Source organism: Amphiprion ocellaris, chromosome 2 (genome assembly GCF_022539595.1).
Source record: "Amphiprion ocellaris isolate individual 3 ecotype Okinawa chromosome 2, ASM2253959v1, whole genome shotgun sequence".
NCBI lineage: Eukaryota > Metazoa > Chordata > Actinopteri > Pomacentridae > Amphiprion > Amphiprion ocellaris.
In genome coordinates this window covers 25,002,408-25,022,287 of record NC_072767.1, presented here as the reverse complement: position 1 = coordinate 25,022,287, position 19,880 = coordinate 25,002,408, and the positions used below count along the sequence as shown (strand labels likewise).

At 40.1% G+C, this 19,880-nt stretch overlaps 2 protein-coding genes across 4 annotated transcripts in view; one reads left to right on the top strand and one right to left on the bottom strand.

Annotated features, from left to right (window-relative positions):
* The window catches only part of nr5a2 (nuclear receptor subfamily 5, group A, member 2), a 69,439-nt gene extending 57,799 nt beyond the window's left edge, over positions 1-11,640 (top strand). Inside the window, exon 7 of the mRNA XM_023270638.3 lies at positions 9,575-11,640. Within this exon, the coding sequence (XP_023126406.1) occupies positions 9,575-9,822 (248 nt within the window). The 3' untranslated portion in view covers positions 9,823-11,640. The remainder of the gene's footprint in view (positions 1-9,574) is intronic.
* A 418-nt stretch (positions 11,641-12,058) lies between these two features.
* LOC111582318 (adhesion G-protein coupled receptor D2) overlaps positions 12,059-19,880 on the bottom strand; it is a 103,497-nt gene continuing 95,675 nt past the window's right edge. For all 3 annotated transcript variants that reach the window (XM_055015894.1, XM_055015881.1, XM_055015890.1), the window contains one exon: positions 12,059-13,804. In XM_055015894.1, the coding sequence (XP_054871869.1) occupies positions 13,667-13,804 (138 nt within the window). In that variant the 3' untranslated portion in view covers positions 12,059-13,666. The remainder of the gene's footprint in view (positions 13,805-19,880) is intronic.

The window sequence follows — 19,880 nt, the reverse complement described above, 5'->3', positions numbered from 1 at the left end:
TTTAGTGCTACATTTGTCATGCCAGCTCTTTGCCCGAACAAACTTCCTTTGCATGAAGTTGCACTTTAGTGCCACCTGGCCCGGGTATTCACAGCAACTGCAGGAGTTACACTACTAGTCTGTACACTCTTCCACTGCTCAGCGAATAGAAAGGTGAAAGATGCAAACCAATTTCAGCAGCCTTATCACTGAGTTTTTAACTATAGACAAAAAATATATATAATTAGACAATGAATAGTCAGTGTCTGTGAGGACCTGCTCTGTGTATGTCAGTAGATAATTCTGTTCATACAAGGCTGTGTTAGACAAAACAATGGTATCTAATCACTTTGTACTGACTATTCCAGTACACAATTCATTATCAAAGCATGCAAGTGCTAATTTTTCCCTAATTTTTCATCTGATTCGGTTCTGTAGACATTTTGGGAGGGAGAGAGTCATCTCATTCCACAAATACTCTGGGAAGTGAATGTTCAGAACCTTTTCTTGTTTTCTCTCCTGACTTTCTGTTGTTTTTGGAATTGTACTTTTACAGTCAGACGTCGTGCCAATGTGTAATGAGCAACACAAGACCACACAGACATGAAATAACCCAGTTTGTCATTTAAAATTCTTCCAACAAAACTGCTGAAAGTCTCAAAGCATAGATCCCTACAACCACAGACAAACACGCTCCACAATATCTTTTTTTATTAAGCAAGCATCTTTGCGGTTGATCCTCACAATGACTCATTTCCTCTGATTTCCTTGAATTGCCCATTTGAATGTCCTAACAGTAGAAACATGCAGCAATAATCCAGTTCACTAAAATCAGGTTCTAACATGTCATTTTACATTAGCTCTGAGGGGGAGGCAAGAAAAGCCACCGCGATCCAATACTTTAGAATAAATTAAACTCTAATTTGCACTTATATGACAAGCGGAGTCAACTTAACAGAGAACAAAAATCACACAGAGAACAAAGAGTCAAAGGAAAGTGTAGAGAATATGTGAGGCAGTTTTTAGTCAGCACTCTACCTGCCGGCTTCCATCATCAAATGAAAACGAAGCAAAAGAGGACATAGAGGGAGGGAGGGAGAGAGAGAGAGAGAGCAAGGGGTAGATGTAAAATGAGAAAGTGCAGGAGAAAGAAGGAGTGAGAGACAGTGAGGGGGGTAACTGACGCTATGGATTAACTGTCCTTCATGCTGAAAATATACATCCCCGGGCGCTTGGCGCTGAATTATTAATTCAAATTTGTCAGAGAAAGAATGAGAGAAATCTATTGACGGGGACACGAGCCCTTTAATGGTCTCATTAAAGGGGAGGCTTCCCACACCAGGCACCTTCTGTATTGCTGCAGGAGTTTTCAGGGCAGCGGAGGGTTGGAGGGGGGTACTTGACCCCCCAATGATTTTCTGTCACTTTATCATAAACAAGAAAGGTTGACATGCCTCTCCACTGCCCACACCCTCCCTCCACCACCAAACAAACCCTGTGTGTAATTAGCCAACGGGTGCAAAAGTGCACTGAATGTAAACGCGCTTCGCATACATGCATTGATACAGAGACGGCAGCAACAACACACACACACACACACACATTATGCGCTGTGGCTGCTTCAACTACCATAAATGTGATGCAAGTCAAGAAGAGCCCAAAGAGTCATCTCATAGGTAACAGCAGTATTGATTTCTAATCGTTTCGATTTTTTTTTTTTTACTTTTTCCACGGATCATTTCCTCACATTACACCAAACACTGAGACTTTGCATGTGGATTGCTGTCCATTACGTCTGTCAGTCAAGTGTTAGCATCATTAGCTGCATATAAGTACATGACTGGAAGCTGTTTGGTGCTGTTGGTGTGTGTGGCGAGGGGGGGTCCGTACGATCCAGACAGCATTAGGAAGGTGGGAGAGCAGGGACCTGTGGGTGCATCACTCAGTCCGAGGCCAGCTCATTGAAAGGCTTTTGGTTCCACCTCCAGGGGGGCTAAAGAAGGGGGCAATAAGAAGCGGAGGTGGGGAGGACCAGAGGGACTCACAGAGGGCTAAGCACTAGGTTCATTGCTGATTCAAGTCTCTCAGTATCCCTCTGGCAAATGGATTTTCATAATGCTGAGACAATGTGATTTTTTTTTTCACCAGCAATATGAGTTTTACCCCAGCGAGTCTGCATCATGTCAGAAATGCAAGTAAGGATTATTTTCATTATCGATTCATCTAGCAATTATTTTAAATTAACTGATTAATCGTTGAATGTGACTAAAAGAAAAAGTCATCTAGCTGGCAATTTTTCTATTGACACCAATTTATCAGTGGAGCTCTGATAGTGGTGCAGCAGTACCATTAACAGCAAACAATCTTCTGAAAAAATAATAAGAAAAGCTGTTAATACAAGAAATCCTATGTCAAGAAGTCTCAACACTCCATTAATACTTATTCCCACTGATATTAACCTCCCTGGCTGTTCCCATCTGTTGAAGGCCCTCAGTAACACACCCACAGACAGGACGAGCTGATTCAGGGTGTAAATTTGTTTTCCCCTTCACCTCGAGATAAACCCCCAGCACCTTCCAGCCAGCATAGGCAATGAGAGAAGCTTGTCTCCTTCTCGCTCCGAGCACCTTCTATCTCTTGTTTATTTTATCAGACCTAAGGCGCATTTCTCTTCCTCTCAATATCTCTCGACCTCTCTCCATTGCCCCCACCGAGCCCGCCGACCCATCCTTGGGCGACAGAACTCAACCAGCCCCTACCTGTTTAGCTTAACAACAATAGCAATGTTATCGGCGGAGGTTTAGATCTGACTTAATATATCCCCAGCTGGACCGTATCTGCTTAATTCTCTTTCATAGCCGCATGGCATTTGGCCCCTCGAGAGGCTAAAGAGACGGTTTGATGAGTTGGCGGGCAAATTGAGCCTTAATGCTTTATTCTGACATGCTGACAATAGGCCGTCCCCATTGGTGGTCTGTTTCCAGGAACTGTGAGACAGTTGTTATTATGCATTGTTTGCACAGAGGATATTTGGCCTCTGGACATAGGGCTCTGTGTTAGCTTCAGGGCATGTAGCTACAGTATGTAACTGTATGCTGGTGAAATAACAGGTCACTGTTTAAGATAAAGGGTCACTGCTCAGGGCTTAATGAAGTCTGTGTTAAATGACTAAAAAAGTTAGAGTATAAAGGACGAGGTATTATCACTTGATTCCATCTGAAATAAAAACAGAATCAGACTTAATTGACAGGCGCTCTCTTGGCTCATATAGCTACAAAGGGATATATGAGTTTGGTTGTTGTGCTATAATAAAGATAGTAATATTTTGTGGAGAGGCATTGATCAGTATGTAAAATCTGCAGAGTTCACAATGAAGTGAAATGAACTGTTGTTGCATGAAGAATAAAGAGTTTTAAGACAGTGGGTGAGGCGTTTCATTGTTAACCCTTACCTATCCCCATCTCCTCCATGGCCTGAGGGCACCAGTATGCTCCTGCCAAAGGGCTGGTTGGTTAATCAAACAGTATCTGAACCCACTAATCTCCACACTCGTCTGTAACTTGCTGAAACTGGCAATATGACAAAAACATCAACCTCACATAGGTACTGACCAGGTGAGAAAGTAAGCAGGGTTTGAATTTTTTTCTTTGGAGCCCCTTTTAAGTTATTTACGCTACTATTTTTTAAAACTTGTATTTACAAATGAGGACAGCACCACAGATGCCTGTCGGGAGAGTTTGGACATATTCGTCATTATCCTTATATTTAATTAATAACTGAATCTCACCCATCTTGGAAAATAACTCTTTTGCCATCAAATTGTCTTTTCCGAGCATATCTCTTTCTGAACCCCATGTGTTTTGCAGCATAAAGTTCACGGCATGGTCGTCAGACATCAATTTTTTTGATAGTTCTGACAATGGATAAATTCTTACACATCCTCCCCTTGTATCCTTTGATAGAATAAGTGTGATTCTAGTTATCCTGCTAGCCTTTGGTGTATGAAGTCTCAAAGACACCCCATTAAATGTTAAGGAGCATACAACTGCAGTTTACCACTTTTTTTTCTCTTACATGGAAGCGTATCGGAGAAAAGGAATTCCCCAAATGGGACTTGGAGGAAAACAAGGAAGCTGAGAGCTCCAGGGAACTGGGAAACTTGTTTTCTGTCAAGCATGGATAGATGAGGACTGTAGTACTCTAATGGAGTAGTAGAGCCTCGTGTAGAGGAAAGAAAAAAATAGACGCTTCCATGTGAAGTGTTGTCAGTGGAGTACTGATGTGAGCTGAGGTGTGTGTGTGTGTAGCTGGGGTTGGTGTTTTTGTGCACTTCATGGCTTTATGGTGGTGTGAGGGTGCGGAGGGGGTAAAAGAAAAACATTACTTTTCTCCAATACAAAGCTTTTCCTCAATACAAAGCTCAGTTTGCATATCTAGGCAATGCAACACAACTCAGATAATAGCCTACTTAAGTGATACCGTTAACCAGGCGGCCATTGCTCTTTGCCCTATGGCCCTTATTTGCTTTGAATGCTCTCGCTGCCCTGTTTTTTTTTTTTTAACACATACACACACAGACACATTCTCCCAGTGAACATGTAGCACTACATGTTGCTTGTAGTAAGTCCTTAGCCCTCACTTGGTTCTCTCGGAGTCAAAGGCCATAGAGTTCACTTCTTTCAACGCCCCCATCTCTGATTGGAGCCAAGCTGTGAGGCAGATTAATGATGAATAAAGTAGCTGCGCACAGTGTTGACTTGATAACAATCCAGTAGGGTGCAATAAAGAGGACTTAGCCCGGACACAGGTTCAACTCGTCGCCCTTTGAAGCGCCGCCGCTGTAGTAAAAGGTGCTTGAGCTTTGATAGGCTCATATAAATGCCTGTGAAAGTCCCGATTGGAAGAGCCAAGCCCCTAATTCCCGCCCTACGCAGGAAGTAACCAGTTTGTTTTTCACTCACGTTTAATTGGCCAAGTTTACCGACTGTGGTTCACTCAATAACTGTTTACGATCCAGGAGTTTTATTTGTTTTTTTTGTTTGTTTGTTTGTTTTGTAGCCAGCAGAAAGCACATGTTTGAAAGGTAGTGTGTATTGGTAGCATGTGACTGAGAGGTTTATTGACTTAACCACTAAAAGTGTAATGTGAACGACTATGGTGTTGTTTTTGCATGTGCAAGGTGTTGACCTTACAGCAGAGTCTTCTATGAAGGAGTGATTGGAAAAAAGCAACAGTTTGATGTAGGATGCTAACAAAAATACAGTTGTGAAGAAAGTAAAAGGTTTGTCAGGTATTCTACACAATCTTTCAAATCTTCTTTCTAATGATTAAATCTGAGAACATAACGCTTATTTATTTTATTATATATGGCTCATAATATGTGCAGATATCCAGATGTGTCAGATCGTACACAGCTAGGCTCTATTACTAGGTTGTCTTATTGTATAATGCATTTTTATTTCTACCCTTATGGCTTCTTTCAGCCACAAACGAAGTGACAAATGTTTGGTTTTGCAGAGGATGGTGAACTTTGACATGAGCTGATGTGTTTTTATCTCTCTGATCCGAGTGCTTTTCTTTTTCTTTTTTTTTTTTTTTTTTGCCTTCCACACCACATTGTCCACTCTGTGAGGCATCTCTGAGATCAGAGTGAAATAATGGAGCAGGCATTTGCATGAGTGAATGTGCAGTGTGTCTAAATGCTGTGCGTGTGTGTGTCCCTGGAGCAGGTTGATTGTAAGGGTCGGTGAAAGAGTGTAAAAGCACATGCAGAGAGGTACGCACACACAGCACAGAGCAGATCCTGTCTAATTAAAAAGCACAGCGGAGATTTCAGGGGTTCTGTGAAAGAGAGAACGAATGCTCGTATGTGTGTGTGTGTGTGTGTGTGTGTGTGTGTGTGTTGCATTAGGTCGCCGGCTTCAGCATGATCGCCCGTCAAATGAAACAATGTATTCTGTGGGACCTCGGGGTTTCCATTTGAGTATTCGGACGCGGCACTGCAACGAACTGTGGCTGTTTTATGTGGAAAAAAAAAAGTTGATAATTAGTCCCACAGTGACTGAAGGATGAGATGGAGAGAAAGAAGGGAGGGGGAGTGGGGGGGCATTGAAGGAAGAGGAGAGAGTGCTTAGCACATTTAATACTCCAACCTGACACTGTCTGGGAATCACTGATCAATTCTTTATTTATTTGCAATTTTTTTCTACTTCACTCTCACTTTTTTCTCCCCCTCTCCCTTCCCCTCCTGCCTCTGACTGATCTGAATCAATCCACTTGTCTGATTTGATTAGTAGCAAAATTAAGACAAACTTCTTTTCAATCTGAGCGCTGGCTTTTGCAGTCGGGAGAAGAGATCAAGCTATTGTCATTTGTGCCGTTTCTTGCTCCCTTTATTTGGAAGCTCTGATTCATTATTTTTTCAAAAGAGGCTCTGGTAATAATTAGCAATTAAAATGCTGTCTTTTTTGCCTCATTTCCCCCTAATTAGCTTGACAGAGTCATTGGGTGCTAATTCTCTGTAGTTTCTCCCCCAACATCCACAAATGCAGACACGCTCAAACAGACAAAATTTTCACTGAGAAACCATGGCAACACCTCGCATGTTTTTGCTGTGATCAGGGCACAACTTGTCATGTTCCTGCAAATTTCACCAAATCACTCTCAAAAGAGGCTCAGACATCCCTGAATTGATTATTAAACAGCATGTAGTGTTGGTTACTGAAGGCGTCTGTTCTACAGAAAACACTTGTCCTTGCATGATGTTTTTTAAAAAATTACTGACTAAATTATTGTTGTGCCTAAAAAGTACATTTTGTGAAATATTTACCTCATTTTTGTTAATACTGTGCCAGACAGAATGCAGTTTCATGTTCTGAAATTGTGAATGAAATTTTCATAGTTTTTCTTTTGGCCTTGGAAACAATTTATTATGTATTTTTCTTTTTTAATCTAAGTCCGGTATTCGGTGGTTGGACAGTTTGGCTATCAACAATTATTTTATGGCAGAAATGAGTCAACACATTAACAGATAATGTCAGCCTTAGCTTCTTAAAACATCATGGCTGTCCTCCGTACTTTTTTCCTGGAATTTTTTGACTTTAACATCCCACATGGAGTTTCGACAGAATGCCTATGTTACATAATGATCGCAGTAGGTTCAGACTCAGTTTACTTGCGTTTTACTACCTTTTTAGTTCAAATAAATTTGTAACAATCAAGTAAATAAACCCACAAAACTTTACTTTAGGAAATATAAACATGTTATTTGGTATTTGTGTTGTTATTTAACAGAATACATGAAATTAATAAATGCAGGTAATAAAACACATTGCACGAGTCAAATACAATGTTAATGTAGAAAAGTTTTCTGAAATCATCTGATAAAATAATAAGACAGAATAAATTTAGCTGACTTATTTATTCAGATGTATTTATTGTGTGTGTTCATTTCCATCTCCAGTGTATGGATAGGTGGGCAAGTTTTTCAACTGACACTTTATGATACTTGTTTTAGAGACTCTTCTCAAAGCAGAGCTCAGGATATATTGAGGCTTGTTACCAGTTGCTATTAAGGATTCACAGTTTCCCCACTTGGGATTTATTCCTGGCAGTGTGAAGTCTTTGAAATTGCATTTAGACCCTTCCGTATGGGAATTAAATTCACAGCAAATATAACTCAACAGTCAGCTTAATATAAGCATGAAATAGCCAGAGCAATCTTAAAGACGGTTGATGCATGTGTGCAAACTCATATCCACGTTTTCCCCAACTTTCTGAGCAACTTGGAAACTTTTCTCTCCATGTCTTGTCCACACGGCTAAACTGTTTCATGTCCAGATAAAAAACACAGCCCCTTCGTTGACCTGCGTGGGATGTCTATGTGTTAACGCTTCAGGCGCACTCGCACTCCGCAGGGTTAGCTTATGTAAGGCTATATTAACGCTTCTCCGAGGTGCTGGTGGTGCGAAAGCTGGCTCAGGAGTCAGCGAGGAGGTCGGACAGCTGAGTGGCAGCAGGAAAAAGCACATGTCATGTTTGTTTGGAGGCTCCTTTGTCACGGGGCCACACCCCCCCTCCCCCCCATTTCTTCTTCCTGCCCTCCTCTTGGCCTTATTTAGCCCCCCGCCATGTCACCCAGAGGTCAGGGTGAACATACACACAGATACTTACACATACACAAGCAGCGCAAGAGCAGACAGACAGACACACACACACACACACACACACACACACGCATACAGATTGTAATAGCATGGTAGAGTGCATCATAGATGGAAGTGCCTTGAAGGACCTGCTTCTCATTCTCTAGACCTCATTAGCTGCTGATTTATCTCCCCCTCCTTCCTCCTAATGCTCTGGGTGGGTGTATGGGGTGTGTGTGTGTGTGTGTGCGAATAAGTGTGTGTGGGAAGGGGGCACTGTGTGAGAGATAAAGAAATATGTGTATTTCCACGGATTAGTGTCTGTGTCTGAGAGAAAGGCAGAGATTCAGTGTGAAAGATGGTATATTTTAGCGTGTGTTGGTCCGGAGGTGTCAACTGTACACAGGGACTCTGTCGTTCCCCATTAGCCCACTGTGAGAACACTCGACCTGGGGTCAAACAGATTAATAAAAGATCACACACAGAGCTGCTACCTGATTAAATATTCTGCAGCCCTGTGCTTCATAATCATGACAAGTACACACCGTGCTCGGGTTCACCATTATCCATTTAGCAAATTTTTGTCTTGTCTTGCAATAATCTGCTCAAACCCCCAGTGAGCTTATTATTGTCAAGGAAAAGTGCTTATAGCTGCACAGAAAGGTAGGATTTTGGAAAGATGCAAAATGTATTTTGCACAAGGAATTAATAGTGAAAGAAGACTTTCCTCCGAGATGAATTCCTGCACATAAATTGCAGTCTGTATTTACAATTATTATTGCTTTTCACAAAATTGGTGCTTTAAAAAAAAAAAAAAGCTTGTATCTCTATATTTAAAATGTAGTAACAATTAGATCACATTGTTTTGTTGTGATTAAAAATAAAAAGGGTGGCTGGTTAAGGAGCAGGTTAAGGAGCAGTTGTGGTGCTAATATGACTGTAACTCTGGCCTACATAATTCATTGACTCCTGGGGAATTCATGTCTCAGGAGAAGAACCTTTTTGCCTTTACCTGATTCCCTCTACACTGTGGTCCCAAAAGACGATTCAGAGGGAGAAAGACAAGAAGGGAGGAATATTTCATCATGCGGTGAAATATCAAGCGAAAATGAGCCACAGCCATAGAATTCAAGTTGTAATCCTGTTCCCTGATAAATGAGAATGCTAGTTACTGGAATATGAACCATTATGACCTTCTACAATAGATTGTTTAGTTTAATAGTAATTTGTATCCAGACTGAGCATGTTGTGATGCTAACATGTTTTAAATTTGATAATTTTAAAACCCTTGTTTTCATGTTTTGTCTACTTTCTAATGTCCTTGTCACCAATAGAAGGGAAATCTACACCTCAAGAAACCTTTGAAATAAAAAATAAACTAAAAATGTCTACTCAGAAACTGTTGGAAAACATCTGAACTCAACTGTCCTTTCTCTTACTTCCTCCTGTAGATGTGAAGAACCTGGAGAACTTTCACTTGGTGGAAAGTGTGCAGGAGCAGGTCAACGCAGCGCTGCTGGACTACGTCATGTGTAACTACCCACAGCAAACGGACAAGTTCGGCCAGCTGCTCCTCAGACTGCCTGAGATCCGAGCCATCAGCCTGCAGGCCGAAGAATACCTTTACTACAAGCACCTGAACGGCGACGTTCCCTGCAACAACCTGCTCATCGAAATGCTGCACGCCAAGAGAGCTTAGGAGGGGACTGCATGACATTCTCAGAGTTTCGCTGAAGCCCCAAAAAAACAACAACACAAAAAAACAAAACTCCAAATGATGCTTTCACCAAAACGAACCTCCAGCTCACACTTGGCTGTGTGATGATCTGAAGGGTGGAGAGCGGAGAGAACTCCTGTTTATATTGAGCTCACTTTCATGTTCAAGTTACATCTTGAAGTGCAGATTTGGACAAAGACATGCACAGAGACTCAAAACGTGCACAGATAAAAAGCATATGGATCCCTTTATTGTAAAGAAAAAAATCAAAAAATAAAAAGTCAGAAGAGTCGCTTCTCCTCAACCACACAGGAAAAACATTGTTGAAAAGAAAAAAGAGAAACACTTGAAGCAAACTCTGCATTTGACACTACGTGATGATCGTCTGCACGAGCAAGACTATCAGACTGCAACTAAAAGAGTGAACAGTCCCTGAGTGTTTTAGCACTGGTGATACCATTAGAGGGTTTTGTGCTGAGAAAGGAAGCTGAATAACACTGCCCATCTTACAGACAGCTGTGTGACTAAAGCGGTGGCTTATTTTGAGGATCTTCCTGTGTGTATTCTAATTAAAGCTGGCTTTTAGCTGTTGTTGGTACTGTAAAAGGCAAACGGACAAGCAGTCAGCCAGGCAAGAGACTCTTACCTACCATGTCTGTTTTTTGAACTCACACCAGATGCCTGCCGTGGCAGCTTGACCCCACTGAAAAGGGTGAACTGACAGATAAAAACAATAAAGGTCTAAAAAAAACATTAAAAAAAACACAAAAAACCCTGAACATTCTTTAATGAACAAAAAGAGGTTGATAAGAAGACAATGTGTTTTTTCTCTTGTAATGAAAGTCATTTGCTTCTCTTGGTCACCTTGTGGTTCCCCTTTCTTACACCACCACTACCCCAAATCATCTTAAACTATGTACCTCAGAAAGACCAGTGTTAAATAAATTCACTTAATAATGTCAGCTTAAATAATAGTATTTATAGCCATTTTTTTCCTGCAAAAAACCCCCACACCCTTCCTTTTTATTATTTCATTGAAACTGGAACAAAACAAAGTGTGATTCTGGAGACGGAGAAGGATCAATCCTGCCTTTGTTCGAAAAGACCAAAGCCTGCTGCAGAACAGAAGAGGGAAATTACAAATACCTTAATAATCAGTATTATAAGAGAAAAAAAATTGTGATGTCACAGTTATGTGAGTCTTGCCTTATTTCATTACCATGCTAGCTAACCGTGCAGATGTGAATGAAAATATGTACAAATATATATATAAAGTATTAATGTTGTAAAAATTTAAAAAAAGAATAATTCAACAGGTGTTTACATTCATGTGGTCATATGGGAGAGAACTGTGATGAAGCAGAAATTGCAAAGCAATGATTTCCTAAAAAAAAAAAAAAAAAAAAGAAATCAACAAAATGAAGAAAAAGATCCCTCTGGTTTGCTTTCTTTGGTGTGTGTACAGTGTTTATTTTTTTATTTGTTTTGAGCATTACTTAAATTATGTCGTGAGACACTAAAATCAAAGAGGAATCACACTTAAAATATTAATTTCTGTGTCTGCTGGCATTCAAACATTTTGTTTTTTGAGCATTGCTGTATAAGGGTTCCGTTTCACCTTCAACCTTTTATTTGTAAGACCTATATTTTCTTTTTTTATTTACAGTGCTTTGACCTTTTTGATGTACAGTATGTCACTGGTTACGCTTAACAATGAAGATAATTTATTGCGTCGCTGGGTTTCCATCTTTGTGTTACATGACGTGAGGTGTCCACGCCAGAATAAATTTGTTTGCTGTAGCATGTTCTTGTTTTGTTTCCATGAGTAGTTCTGAGATGCAGGTCTGGAGCAAAAATAATGGGCTTTCAAAAAAAAGAAGAAGAAGAAGAAAAAAGAAAAACCACTGCAATTTTTTTTAGTCTTTTAAATGTTCATGCAAGTCTGTACGTTGAAAAGAGTATTGTATTTAAGTGAGTAGGTGTGAAAGATGTTTGTACGACATCAGTTTTTCTATTGAATTTCAACCTGCATCATTGTTCTGTCCGGTTTGCTCTTATACCAAAGACTGCATCTTTCCCCTGTGAGCTGTGACTTCTCGTATTGTGTCCCAAATCGACAAAACTGGCTTTTTTTTCTTAACATATGGCAGCCTAGATGATCCTCATGTGTACAGTAGTTGTTACTGTTTTTATCAAAAATGTCCCAACACTTGCCTCCCACAACAACCTGTGGTGTTTATTTGTTTATCTTGTCAACATTTTGTTAAATAAGTCATGGAATAATCAAAAGTCTTTCGATGGCATGTTTAATGTACAGAAAATTCACTGAAATCTGAAAGCTGTTTCTGATTCTGAGCTTCAACCATCTGTTACCCTCATTAATTGTGTCCCCCGTGATCAGACAATCTTATCGTCCACCTTCTCAAAAGTCTGTGTTTAGGTTCTGCAGCTGCCTTGGACTTACTATAACATCCAGGTCAACTATAAACCACGTGCAAGGAAAGCAGTCACTAATGTGACCAGTGCAGAGGCTCTGCTTTTTACTGCATGTTTGTTCTAACACTGCTGCAGTCCTACTCTACCACCAAGAGGGTTCTGTTTGGAGATAGCTTAATAAATGAGAGTTTTCAGAGAGTGTTTTTGGAAGTTTTAAAAAAAAAGAGAAATCCAGTTGTTTGCTTCACAACAAACTAATTTTACGCTACATAGTCATTGTCAGACAGACTTGTATCCAGGATAAATGCTTTGTCAAGGATTTAAACAATGACTACCTTTGTGCATTATATGCTAATGTACATTTTTCCACACATGGATGCACAAAACATAAATATGCCATTTCCTTCCCGCTTGTCTATGACTTTTGCCCCTCCTGCTGACATTCTGAATGCTCCTATCACTATCTGGTCCTGGGGGAGTGTCTCTCTCTGAGGTTAATTGAATTTTTCCTCATATTTCAATAAATAATTATTATGCTTATAACACCAGATTCTCGCTTCCTCCGCACACTAACGCTGCATTCTTCCATTTCATTGCATTTTTGTTTTTTGTTTTTTTTTTTGTGGGGAAATGTAATTCAAGCACTCCTTGCATAATACTAAAGACACATTAAGAAGAATTATAGTTTTCAGCACATAAAAACAACAGTCAGACATGATCAAAACCCATATGCAGACAGGAGAGTAAATTATGCACAGTATCACTCTGTTCAGCCTCATGCTAGTACTTTCGGTGCTATTCTAACCTATATTTGACAGCTGATAATAGTGTGACAGAAAACCCAGGTGGAGAGAGAGAGAGGGGGGATCATATGAGATAAATGTTCCCACTTGAATCGAACCAGGGACACAATATGTATCCTACAGAAATGGGTTACAAGAACGCAATGTTACTTAATGAGCTTAATATACTGAAGGGTGGTATGTTTTCTTAAGTCACTGCACAGTCAAAAAAAAGTTAAGAAAGACATTGGAAAAAAAACATAAAATAGAAACATGATTTTAGTAAGAACTTGGAATGTAAGTTTAGATTCAAAACATATTTGAGGCATCAAGCTTACATTATCATCCAGCACGTGTCATGTGTTGAATGAATGAGTCTTGGTTCACTAAAAATACTTACAACCAGTATAAAGGAATGTAACACTCAAGGGCACATGTACTAAATTTCCCCATGTCTCTATATTCATAATGGGTAACAGATAATACCTGTCAATTCTTCAAATTGACAGGTAAGAAAAAGGAGCCCGATAAAAAGAAACACTGCACCGATAGCGTGAATAAAAAAGAAATCACAATACAAAACCGTAATCTTCATCACGCCAGCCAGGTCAATCAACGTAGACGAGGCCGTAGCTTTTCTGAGGCGCAGGGCTGCGAGGGAAACACGAAGCTGCAAACTCAAGCTCCATGGGAACGTGAAGACTGCAACCAGGCGGCAAGGCATCCACTTCTGAAGGAGGAGGCTCCTGGATGGAAGAAGGGAAGGGGTAAGTGGGGTGTATCAAGTCATTTTGTGAGAACAAATTGTATTTACACTGTAGTAACACAAGACCGAGGTCCAAAAACAGATTTTTAAGATGTGGCTTTTCCAACTTCATATGCAGAAATGTATCCTTAAAATCGGTCACAAATTCCTTCCAAGTTCCCTTCTTTTACTTCACGATACAGTAAAGCAACACCCCGTCTTACTCAACATGACACTGACCTTCATAACTTCTGGCTGTCATTCTTGTTCATCTGTATTTTTATAATTTCGTGTATCCAGCCAGACAAATTTTGTAAATCAATAATTGATTGAATCACAAACCAGTTTTAAAAATTCCATATGATTTAAAATGACACTGTAAACTATTGTTGAGTGAGTGAAATAAAATGAATTGACATCCTCAAGTGAGGTTTCTAAGCCAGATACCGAAAAGAGTTTAATATCAGAAACAATTAAGTTCTACGGAGCTGTTGCACTCCCTCTGTTTCAACTTTTGACTCCACTCGTCCCACAGCCTTCAACAGCACAAATGCCATGTTAATACAAACTAGAACTGCATTATTTACTTAAACATTCTTCTGCTATTACAAAGCGTCTCTTGGCATGAGGCTCATAAATGACAAGTACAACAGTGTGTGCAGATACAGGGAGTTGAGATTTATTTTATATTTCACAACATGACATTAAACTAAGCTGATCAGATGTTAAACTACAGCATCACAAACTTCTGACCAGCTTTCTCCCTCTCTCCAACTCTCTCTGTTACATCCAATTCTTCTCATGTTTTCTTTAAAAGAAATGCACAGCTTTGAAACTAAACAAAAGTTGTTTAATGCTAAGGCACGCTGTAACTTTTCAGCATTTTCAGAAAATCAATTCCTGCAGTAATAGCCAACAGGTTTCTTTAAGTGTGTCATGTAAATATAATATCATACCAAACTTTTTTTTCCCCTTTCTATGAAGCAAATGATATGAGGGGTCATTTAATTGCTGAGGCGGTGAAGATAATGTTAGCAGCGTTCATGTGCAGCATTAAGGATGCTGGTCACAGACGGGCAAGCGGCCAGCTCGATCCCCGGCGCACAGCGTTGCAATCCTCACTTGGAGCTTGGCTTGCAGTGCCTGGCCTCCTGTCTGTAAATGTGTTAAACCTGCTTTCACTCGCCCTGAATTTGTATAAATAATGTATATACATTTATCCGCAGACTCTAACAAGTGCAGCCTCAGGTGAAAATACTCAGAAATGCATGCTATGCGCATCCCCGAAGGTGGACATCAGCTCCAAACCAACCAACTCAAAAGATAACCACACAGAGAGCAAGAAAAAAAACCCACAAATGAATAACTTGCCAAAAGCAACATAAACACACATACACACAGGCTTTTTTCTCTCTCTCTCTGTCTCACACACAGTGCTGTCAGTTTCTAAACAAGTTTTCCTTTCCGTCACACAAACAGCCCCAAGTTGTGTCTGCCAGTGTTATGTGAAGCTTTTAAACTCTGGAACCACATCACTCGTGTTTACTGAGATGCGCTTGTATGTTTCCCCTGCATTGTCAAGCACAGTCAAAGAGAGAGAGACCGAGGGCACAAGAAAAAACAAAAGCTTTTGGAAGTGTTCCAAGATTGCAAGAAAACGTGCAACTGAATGTTGGAACATGTAAGTTTGATATTCAGTCCAGTTTCAGGCAGGCCCACAGGCTCGGCAGGCCTGAGACAAGCACAACCACTCCAAATAAAATGAACAGCACATGGTGGCAAAACTTGTCTTTGCATAGAGCACATTAGACCACACAAATCAGTGACTTTATGATTGATTACAATATTAACTGTTTATTACGCTTCTGTTGTTGTCTGGCTTCTATTTTAAACTATTCTCCAGATGAGTACTCTGAGTTTTAAATTAACATCTCCAATCAGATCTGCACCTGCATGTACTTGTTCAGTCACTGTAGGTCATTAAGTCAAATAGAGGCTGGAATTTTATTTGTATTTTTACTGCTGAACCAAAATGTTCTCTCAAATCAAAAGGACATTCAGGCAAATTCATTTACACATTATTGCATTACAAAATGCAACATGCAGTGCTGTCACAAGCAAAATTAGTTTGCAAACAAATCTACTTTGTGCATTTAGTGATAACGCCAAAGACTTTCCTGCGTGCCTTAGCCATCTTATCAATAAAACGCAATCAGATTTAAAAAACAGTTTTTAAGTTAAAAAGTTTAACCTCAACAAAGCACACAAAAAAGGATATGAGAACTTTAGAAACCATTTCAAACGGATATCAGCAAGAGAGTTTCATAAAACAAGCATTCATCTGAAATTAATGGCATTTTATTTAGATTTTGCCTCATACTGTATATTAAGATAGGCATTACATGTTAATGGTTGTTTAAAAATTATTAGGAAATAACCTCCAAAACCAAGGGAAAACATTTTTATTGAATTTTATTGATGAATTAAATAATTTATTCATTTGTTTCAAAGTTAAAACTGGTGGAGGCCCGCAAATGAAGAACAAGGAGGCTAAAAAGAAACAGCACAACTCTTCAGAGAGGCAATTAACCTGCGTTCTAATCACTTACACCAAACAGCGACTGGGGGACCCATTGTTTGGCGGCCTGATGGACAAACTTTAAAAATGTAAAGATCAAATTAATAGGCAAGCATTGTTAATGGGAACACTCACAATTATTATGCAAAAGCCTCACCGTGGCACGCAAAACAAATACACTAAGGTTTGGAGATGGAATGGTTCGAAGGCCGCTGCCGTTTCATTTCAAAGCATGCATTATACATCATTGTGCATAAAGAGGAAGCCTACAGCATTATGATGTTTTTTCCACGATGATTATCCTTTATTAGTCATTAAAAAGAGATCGAGAGAAAAAAAATACAACTTTTAAGCACCTGAACCTCGCTGCCAGCATTCCATTAATTGCCTGCACAATGGGGAGAGCCTTTGGAGATTTTTCAATTTCAAAAAATGAGGAGCATGCATTCAGTCGTGCTCATGTTATACCGGCACTTAAATCCTACAGAGCTCACATAAAAAAGGACTCAAGGTTGCATCCGATTGAAAGCCTCCAACTACAGCCACTTTAGAAATCCATTTAGCGAGCGGGGGTTTAGAACATCTAATTCAAACAGAGTCGCCCTGTTAAAACGGTTGCACCAATGTCTTTTAAAAACACACGCACTTTCAGGCACACACTTTTCTCCTGTGTTTGCTTGGCTCCATTGTAAGAAAGATGAACCTGGCACATAGAGAAATGGCAAGGCACAAAGAATTAATCTTGCCAGACCTCAGCCAAGTGGCGAAGGTGAATGCTGGTGAATGACTGCATGTGGAATCTTGACCTTTGCTTCAACATTATCAAAAGGGCTGCTCTATGGGAGCAACAAAAAGAGGTATGTGGCATCTGTAATGACATGACAACCTGAATATCACAACACTGTTCATCAGCTGCAGAATCCTGTGTAAAGAGATTGTTTTCCGAAGAAAAAACCCAGATGAATAATTATATTTTTGGTGTGACCTCCGAGAATTTCTTTTCTTAGCTGAATAAAAAAACTTTCAAACAATTATATTACAGTAAGAAGATGAGAAAAAAATGTTAGTAACATGAAACAATGTTTAATTTAACATAATTTTGCTCTACAAGTGTTTGAGCCACTACACAGCACTGTAATTTACATTAATTTTGTTGACCGTGGATAGTTGCTATTACTTACTGTTAACAGATATAAAATTCCTTTAGCACAAGATCGTCAACATAAGAGACTACTTTCAGCTGATTGACCAGTGGTTTTAAGCTTTCAGTTTTGCTCATGCTAATTACAATGCTGTTCCTTCCAAGGAAACTATTATCATTCTCTTACTTATTCTCTATTACCTCTGTACACACATTTGTTCACCTGGCCACAACCTACAGTTTAGCTACTGAAACACCTGTAGCGGCACACAGAAACTGATTGCTTAATCTCTACCTGAGCTGGTGTGGTGTGTGACAATTTGTGTTGTGATTTTCAAAGCGTCTATGTAGGGTACAGCATTGGATCTAGTTAATAGTCATAATTTGGACATCCAACATGGAACAGCCATCTCGGGACGGCTGCTTCCCCCATTTTATTTGCTTATGCACTGTATCTAGTGGCCTCCCAACTACAGTACATCTCCCTTTGTCAAATGCTGTTTCTGGAGGTCTCCCCACCTGATCTAGAATGTGTTGGGCAAAGACCAAATTATCTAAAATAGACAACTACTCTCCTCTCGATAAACAAATGCAGCTGGCACAGCATCAGTTGACATGTCAAACAAAACTAAGTTCTATAACCTGCTAAAATAATTTGTACGAGTTTGGTTGTAAACAAAGTGAGGATGCTTCCAGGTTACTGTGGTTCCCCAACTCCTGCACCTCAAAGTGCTGAGAGCAAATGGTCAAGTGGTCAAAGCACCCCCTTCTTCTTGATAGAGGGCCATCTAGTGTCATTATAAAACCAGCATGGTTGGCTTTGGTTACAGATCCATCAGTATATCCATCTTCACTGATGGCTGTTTTCTTGCAGGCTGTCTGTAACAACATCAGCATTCCCCACAGTGAACCACCTTCAACAGATGCTATGGGAAAACTGTTCACCCTTTTGATTAAGGCAGTCATAATGTCAGTGAAGTCAGGGAATCTGCAGGATGTGTTTTTAGATCCTGGGCCTGTACCTAAAAACAGCTGACAGTGTTCCAGGGAATGTTTTTTGGAGAGGCAGCAAGCCATCAGTTATTTTTAATTGATTTGGGGTCTCACCTTTGCCTTATGGGTTTAAGGGCAGCTATGGCAGTAGTACTTCCCCTTGCTCTCCAGAATATGTGACCTGTCCAAACGTGCTTGGAAAACTATTACCTTGGTCTGATGTCCACAGAAGTCCCACCAGACCAATGTATTGATTTTGCAAGGCTTCACAGCACCCTTCTTTGGGGGGAAAATTAAGCTAATAAACTGATTAAAATTTGATACAGTAGATTGGAATGTTTTAGGGCACTGGAATGGCCACTGGGTGACTTACAAAAAACAGCACAGGGATGGGGGCCAACATCAACAGTCACTGTGGTCTGGGCTCCCCCTTTCTTTGCAAGTTGGCAAACGACCCAAACTGTGTCAGTGGGCTCAAGCACTGTTCTGCTCACTCAGAGCTATAGAGTCCGTTAGACCCTCAGGAAAAAAGATCATTTGGCTATCTGTTTTAAATGCAAGCATTTGTGAAAATCCTGACTGAAGTTTTGGCTGTCCCACTGGGTTGTGGACTTAATCCAGTATGTGTATGCATTTACAGATGTGCCTATTCTGACTGGGGTAAAGGCCACCTTGTCAGCCTTGTGGGTGTAGCAGCCATATAGTCAACTTAGTCCATATTTTCAAGGTTCTACCATTTGTAGCAGCCAATCCCACCGTGGGTCATCCGCTCACTGCGTCATTACATGGGTGTCTATTTTTGCGTTTGGTCAGCTTTGCAACTTGATGACTGACCAGAATGGCCATTTCATTCATAGGCCTTTTTCTCCTTAGGTCAACCTTCTACTGGAAGATTAACTTTTGCAGCCATTTTGCCTTTCAGGTGTAGCCTTGGCATGTTTTTGGACCTGGCTGTTACATAGATGGTGTACATTTGCAAACAGCTTGTTACTTGCTGTTTTGCTTGTGGGAAACACTGTCTTAAAGAGTTACTCTGCACAAATGAGCTTTTCTTTCATATTTTGCAGTATTAAAACAGAAAAAGAAAATTTCTCTCTCTCTCTATATATATGTGTGTGTGTGTGTGTGTGTGTGTGTGTGTGTGTGTAGAGATAGATAGATAGATAGATAGATAGATAGATAGATAGATAGATAGATAGATAGATAGATAGATAGATAGATAGATAGATAGATAGATAGATAGATAGATAGATAGATAGATAGATAGATAGATAGATAGATAGATAGATAGATAGATAGATAGGCAGGCAGGCAGGCAGGCAGGCAGGCAGGCAGGCAGGCAGGCAGGCAGGCAGGCAGGCAGGC